At 44.0% G+C, this 7,387-nt stretch overlaps 1 protein-coding gene across 1 annotated transcript in view; it reads left to right on the top strand.

Annotated features, from left to right (window-relative positions):
• Positions 1–7,387, top strand: part of TAF1 (TATA-box binding protein associated factor 1) — an 83,063-nt gene that overhangs the window by 53,756 nt on the left and 21,920 nt on the right. The window contains exons 24-31 of the mRNA XM_019521235.1: positions 1,495–1,708; positions 2,327–2,492; positions 3,027–3,238; positions 3,462–3,570; positions 3,789–3,887; positions 5,285–5,462; positions 6,836–6,903; positions 7,274–7,386. Of these exons, the coding sequence (XP_019376780.1) occupies positions 1,495–1,708; positions 2,327–2,492; positions 3,027–3,238; positions 3,462–3,570; positions 3,789–3,887; positions 5,285–5,462; positions 6,836–6,903; positions 7,274–7,386 (1,159 nt within the window). The remainder of the gene's footprint in view (positions 1–1,494; positions 1,709–2,326; positions 2,493–3,026; positions 3,239–3,461; positions 3,571–3,788; positions 3,888–5,284; positions 5,463–6,835; positions 6,904–7,273; position 7,387) is intronic.

Genomic DNA, 7,387 nt, shown 5'->3' with positions numbered 1-7,387 from the left:
CCCCCCCCCCCCCCCCATCCCTTGAGTAAATCCTGCCACTAGCCTAGCAGGCTAGGTGGAGCAGCGCTGTGGGCAGTATTTGGCCTGTGGGCATCCCTGGCTCTAAGTGGTTTTATTTTTGTCTGGTTTTTGCTCCTGATATATTTATAGACAGCAGTAGTGTTCCACCCTCGGTCAGAGTTTTGCCAGACCAACAAGTCAGCTTCTAGTCTCTTGTAATTTAGGCTCTCCATCTTCACCTCTATCCTCACCCCTAATAGTCTCTTTTTTTTTTTATTATTAATGTGGGTGGCACCCAGTATTCCAAATTAAATCTTGCCAATGCCTCATACAGTGGCAGGGATATAGGTTGTAGCTGTGTTGGTCTCGGGACATAGGCAGATAAGGTGCTTTCGGTGAATACGATATCTTTTATTAGGCCAAATTAACTAGTTGGGGAAAAAAAAATTAGCAAGCTTTTGGTTTTAAAAACCCTTCGTCAGGCTGAGGAAGTCTCTGCAGTTGGCATGTGCTCTTTCTGGATTCATTCCATCCAGGAAGAGCACACGCCAACTGCAGAGACTTCCTCAGCCTGACAAAGGGTTTTTAAACCTGAAAGCTTGCTAAAATAATTTTTTCCAACTATTTAAGTTGGTCTAATAAAAGATATCATATTCACCCAAATAACCTTGTCATACAGTGGCATTAATTTTTACTTATCTCTTCTGGAAATATCTTGCTTAATCATTCCAAGCATTACAGTTGCCCTTCTAGGGCCTCACCACATTGGTGGTTCATAATCATCCTAAGTGTGTGTCAGTCTCCTCCTCTGTTGTTTCCAACGGATGAGTTCCCAGCTTATAGCCTTGATTCCTGTCATTAACCCCTAAGAATGCGAACTTGCACTTTGCACTGTCCCACAGCAGCCCATTTCTTTTATTCCAGTCCTTGAGTTCCCTTAATTCTTCCTGCCTGGTTCCCTTGTCCTCTTCCTCTTCTGCATTGACCATGACTCCTTGTTTTGTCACCAGTAAGTTTCCTTAGCATATGTTTGCTTCTTGTGCCAAGGCCATTAACAGAAATATTAAATAAGATCAGCTTATTGAGGAACTTGAATAGTAACTGCCCCCCCCCCCCAGCACGCCTGATGGTTGTGTTACGTTGAAGGGTATTCTGTCATCTCCCCTTGAGCCAGTTCTTTACCCACCATACAGTTCTTATACCAATGTTCTGCAGATGTGGCTACAGACCCCATAACTTAGTTGTCCCTGAATCTTCCGACAGAGCTTCCTCTATGTATGAAATCTTGTGGGCCTTGCTGAGCCAATAGGCATCCTTTTGGCAGGGGTGGGGGGTGAGCAATGATGATTTCACATTAATACTACATCTTTAAGCAGGAACACAGTTCTGCTCATCTGCCCTTACTTTTGTCAATGATGGGCTGGTGTTGTCTCTTGAGCTCTTCTTACCAAACTTCCTTGCTGTTGCAAGATGTTGAAATAACCTGTCTTGCAGCATCGGCTTCAGGCGCTTCAGCAGGCTCTCACAAAGATGATGATACCGCTTCAGTAACCAGTCTCAACTCCTCTGCCACTGGCCGTCGGCTCAAAATCTATCGCACGTTCCGAGATGAAGATGGGAAAGAATACGTGCGGTGTGAGACAGTTCGGAAGCCCTCTGTCATTGATGCCTACTGCCGGATACGGACTACCAAAGATGAAGAGTTCATGTAAGGTCCTAGGACATCGTTACTTTATTTACCTAAGAATGTTGTTGGGATTGTTTGTGGTTCCTGGGCTGGGAGGTGGATCTTGTTCCATTGACCCTGGACCTCAGGAGCCTGAGGTCTGAAGTGATCTCTGCTCTTACCAATGGAATGGGATATATTAAATCCCAAGCCATCATGAAAAGCACTAGATAGTGATGCTCAGACTATGCCTCTCAAGTCATAAGTGGCTCTTTGATTCACCTTTGTCTTTTCACAGGAAAAGTTGTCAAAGCTTGTTGCGTTTAACTGTGTGCACTGGATGTGTCCCTTCTGCTATAGTAATACAGCACCGTGTGCTCTCTACCTCTGTCGCTTGTGTGTAATGTTAACTAGTGTATTGTAGCTCTTTCCATTTGAACTGGAGCGTTTGCCACAAATCCCTCTGAGGTTTACATGTTGGGGCTTTTGCATTAACTTTGACCTAGTCAGGATGGACTGTTATTGCTCTAAGGCTCTGTTAGTTGGCTGCATTGACTCCTCCAGGGGGATCCTGTTGTTAGGACTCGAGTCCAGAAACAGCGGGTTGCTAGAATGGTGCTTGGCCAAGTGCGGACCCAGATGGAAAACTTTGTGTTGTAGACGGAAATTTGCCCTCTTTGATGAGCAGCACCGGGAGGAAATGCGGAAGGAGCGACGCAGGATCCAAGAGCAGCTGCGCCGGCTCAAACGAAATCAGGAAAAGGAAAAACTCAAAGGTCCCCCAGAGAAGAAGCCCAAGAAGATGAAGGAGCGGCCAGACCTGAAGGTAATGAGAAACATCAGATGAAAGGAAAAATCTTTCCTGAGGAAGCAAAACCAACTGGAAACATTCTGACAAACCATCTCTGTAGAGAACAGGGGAGAAGGCCTGTGGGTACGTTCTGACAGCACAGGCGGGGAAGTGCACTTCAGCTGGCACCATGCCTAACTGTTCTGTAAAATAGTTCAGAATACTCCTTGTGCATTGGTACTGTTGCCAGTGCTTCCACATTATTGCTAAAGGCAGTTGGCATGGTGTGTGCAATAACCCTTCTGTTCTGCTCTGATATGTACTGGTCCTTTTCACATTTGTCGTCTGGAGCTAGTGTCAGGCCCATGAGAAGTTGGAGCCTTACCTCTTTTTTTCTGGATGCTTTTGCTTGTAATGATTTGCTATAAGTTTATTTGGCTCAGTACTGGGGTATCTAGATGAAAGGCAATGGTTTGTGATGTATCAGAGATCAGACTAAATATTTTTATTGGTTTCTTCTAGTTTTAAGCTCTGGGGTGACAACGTTTTTCATTGTGTTTGTCTTTGTAGTTGAAATGTGGAGCTTGTGGTGCGATTGGGCACATGAGGACTAATAAATTCTGTCCACTCTACTACCAAACAAATGCTCCACCCTCCAACCCGGTTGCCATGACAGAGGAGCAGGAAGAGGAGCTGGAAAAGACAGTCATCCACAATGACAATGAAGAGCTCATTAAAGTGGAGGGGACCAAAATTGTCCTGGGAAAGCAACTGATTGAGAGGTAGGGTGGGAGTGGAGGCCAGGTTGGGTGCTGAGAAGGGTCATGGCCTGCAGGGGCTGTAGTCGCAGGAATAGTGTGGCTGTGGCATTGTTAACGATGCAGTAATTCACTTCTGACTATGGCTTCACAGCGGACAGGGTCAGAGGCATCTTAAGGGGCAAGCAGTCTTGATGGTGAAAGAGGGGAAGGAAAATAGAAGTACTCTTGTTTACTTTTTTTCTAGTGCAGATGAGGTTCGCAGAAAATCTTTGGTCTTGAAGTTCCCTAAACAGCAGCTTCCTCCAAAGAAGAAGCGGCGAGTAGGAACCACTGTTCACTGTGATTACTTGAATGTGAGTCCAGGTGTCATTGAAATGAGTGTAGCCTCTTTATCTTTTGTTGTCCATAATGGCATATTGCTGCATTGTCCAGTGCATCCATAGAACAGCATGTGAGGTGGGTATCTATCCTTTAGTTTATCAGTAAACTAAACTTGTAGAGAACTTGTTTAGATTTGTATTTTGTGTCTTGAAAATACCTTAGCTTACTGGTTTTATCTGATTTTTCTCAGCGGCCTCACAAGTCTATCCATCGGCGACGAACAGACCCCATGGTAACTCTGTCGTCTATCCTGGAAGGCATCATCAATGACATGAGGGATCTTCCCAATGTAAGTTTAGGCCTTGCGAACTAAGGTCTATGCTCTGGGTAGCGTGATAGGGACTGAGTTGTCTAGCAGAGACTTGAGGCTTATGCAACATCTTTTTCTCTAGCTCTCTCTTTACTCCCACTTCCAGGTCTAGTCAGGCAAGCATCCTGTGCTGTTTTACATTTCCCTCAAGTTTCCAGATTGTTGTGCTGCATATGGTCTTTAGTAAGAAGAACTGTATATTGCAGGTGGTGTAGGTAGTGTGATAGCGTGGTCTTTTGGGATCAGGGAAAGCAGTTAAGGCTTTTTGGCGTTGAAAGGGTATGCATGCATCTCTTCTTGACTTTCCCTTACTGTCATTTGGACAGAAGTGCATATGTGTTGGGGGTGGGGAGAAAAGGGAGAGTAAGTTTTGAGGAGGGAGTTTATGTTCTTGTTACTCTGTCTGCCATCTATCACTAAATGTACAAACCATTTGCCTTTGTCTCTAGCAAAGTAATGAGCAGAGGAATAATTCCTAATGTGAATCCTAAGTGTTCTCATTAAACTTCAGAAATAGCATCCCATTGCACTTTGGTTCTCTCCTCTAAGCTGCTTCCAGAATTGAACAATGGTACATTGGTTTATTTTTGTTGTATCCCTGAAAGATTTATCTTTGTAATGGTAAGGAGCAGAGGATTCTCGACTCCTTTTAAAATAAACGTTTAGGATTTACCTATAGAGGAAGTTAGTTTCAGTTCAGACAGAGCATAAGTTTATAGAAGAATAGCCATTCCTGATTGACTCCCTGTGTGGAAAGCCTATTCTGGAATAATAAATCCTTATTTTGAATTTATTTAATGTATTTTGGAAGTAAACTAACCTAACTTGGAAGCTGTAAATAGCTATTCTGGGATAACTTTCCCTGTGAACAAGACTTTAGAATCAAGAGCACAATTATAGAATAAAACCATGAGGGAAAACTGTGCAGCAGTTGTATAATTGTGTGTAGAGCCTTGGATAGACCTATTGCTTCATTATTCCTATTTTAAGGTTTTGATTTGGAAAGGATTTCAAGCTGTTTGCCAAAATTTATGAAAATATGAGCTTAAAGTTAATCTCCTAAATCTTTAATTATGATCTCATAACACTGACTTTGGTGTTGAAAGTGCTGAGTGCCTGGTAACTGTTGCTGAGATTCATAGAGGCTTTGCCAGCTGCTTTTCCCCTGTGATAATAGTTGACTAAACTGTGACAGATACCTTAGAGAGAGAATGCCAGAGTCACATGATCTCCATTTGTAGCTGGGTGGGACAAAAACATGGTTTCTCTCTCAAACGCTTGTGAAGTGCTGCCTGTCTTACTTGTAGAAATTAAATTTCGGATGATGAGGTTAACATCATGTGAATGAAGGAACTTTTTCTTTTTGGCATCTGTAGACGTACCCCTTTCACACACCCGTTAACCCGAAAGTTGTCAAAGATTACTACAAGATCATCACACGGCCAATGGATCTACAGACCCTGCGTGAGAATGTCCGCAAGCGCCAGTATCCATCCCGGGAAGAGTTTCGAGAACACGTGGAACTGATTGTGAAGAATAGTGCCATGTACAATGGTAGGAGGCTTCCTGAAACAACTTCTCTTTTGCTGTTTTGGTGCTGTGGTGTATGGGAGGGAATTACCTTGCACTCTGCAGGGAAAAGGTAAACTGGCTAACTGTTGAAATGGCTAGGGTGAAAATAAGGGGTTGGTTTTTTTTCTTCCTCAAATGTATCGGGAGCTCAATAAATGTGAGCTGGCATATGAGTGGATGAGAAGAATTGACTAAAATCTAGCTGTGATCACCAAGATGAATGCCTTGGTTAGTGAGGGTATAATGAACACTTGTCATTAGGGGTCAGATTGGGGTGAGGTGACTTGGTGATGGCACCATGTCGGCTTGCTTAGAATCCAAGCACTGGTGACGCCTAAATGAGGTGAGATTGTTTCATGATGATTTATACTATCATCCTTCTCTCTTATTTCATACTCAGACTTCTGGTAGTGGTATAGTGTTGGTGCTCACACTTTACAGTAGTGTGCATCAGAGTTGGTGAATCCCTTGAAGTGAATGGGGGCAGTTCACGCTCTGAGCTGTTATTTCATCCACTGCAGATTTTAGGCATAATAGTGAGTTGCATCTGGTTAATTTTTTTTAATGTTCCCCTCCCAGCCAGAAGGACCAGAAACGTATTTCTTTAAAATTTTATCTTTTATACCATAATGTGCAGCTGCAGGTGAAAGTGGATGCAAATAAAATGCACTATGGCTATGTATAGATGTTCAACTCCTACTAGGAGAATCAATGTTCTCCTGGTAAAAATCACAAGTGTAAAGACACTTGAGCTTTTTCTCCCAGAGCATAAATGTTAATCCTGGGAGACTTTCTTTTAGGAGACCGAATGTGTCTGCATGCTTTCCCTCAGCTTGAGGTGTGGAGCCAGGGGGAGAGGCTCCCATACCTTCCAAAGACAGTGGTCACTGTTCTAGAGAAGGTCCAGGGAGCAGCTGCTCCTACCCATTCCATAAGTCAGGAAGGCGGGGGGGGGCAGGGGGTGGAGCAACCACCAGCTACTCCCCATTGGCTGCTTACATGAGTTTCCAGTGTGAGAAGCAGGCAGGGACTTTGCTATACCAATGTCTTTGGCTAGACACTAAGAGCAAAGTGGCAGGGAGCAATGCTGTCTCCTGCCTACTTTCCCACCTCCATCTTTTTTCCACATCCCCTCCACTACCCCCACAGCTGCTCATTAAGGGGAAGTTGCCCGGGGGGAAATGAGCTGGGGAAAGTCTCCCCAAGCTTGGCTCTGGACTGCACTGGCTTTTAAATCTTAAGATGACAATGCAAGGTGGGTAATGGTTACACTAGTGCTGTGACAGTGATTTCCCCCTCAGCCCCCAAAACTGGAAGAGAGACCAGGTTGCATCACTGAACTTATATATTTGCAGGACCAAAGCACTCACTGACCCAGATATCTCAATCCATGCTGGACCTCTGTGATGAAAAACTGAGAGAGGCAAGTCTTGTTACATTATTCCTGTGGGAACAGAGGAAAGCAGTGAGAAGGAAGGGTAGAGGGCAAGGGATGTGGGGAAGGCAGGTAAGAGTTTAGGAGGGGAGTGGGAAGAATGAATGGGGTGGGAATCCCTTTCTTTTCTGGCTGCTTGTATAAAGTTTTTTCTCATGGAGTAGTTCTCACAATTTTACCTTGGGTTCTTTCTCAAAGATTTGGTGCTTTTTTCCTGTCCCCTACTTAACATGAGCTTTTGGGGTGGGCTGTTGCACAGTTTTGTGGGTACATCTCTCTAATTAGCCGGGTGATACCTACCTCTTCATTTTGGTGGTGTTGAGGGATCCGTTATTGATATCCCTTAATTTCATTTCAGAAAGAAGATAAACTGGCTCGTTTAGAGAAAGCAATTAATCCCCTCCTGGATGATGATGACCAAGTGGCCTTTTCCTTCATTTTGGATAACATTGTCACTCAGAAGATGATGGCA

This window comes from Gavialis gangeticus, unplaced genomic scaffold (assembly GCF_001723915.1).
Source record: "Gavialis gangeticus isolate Ggan-Ray unplaced genomic scaffold, GavGan_comp1, whole genome shotgun sequence".
Lineage (NCBI taxonomy): Eukaryota > Metazoa > Chordata > Crocodylia > Gavialidae > Gavialis > Gavialis gangeticus.
Note: the sequence above shows the minus strand (reverse complement) of the source record. Positions and strands in the feature narration are given on the sequence as shown.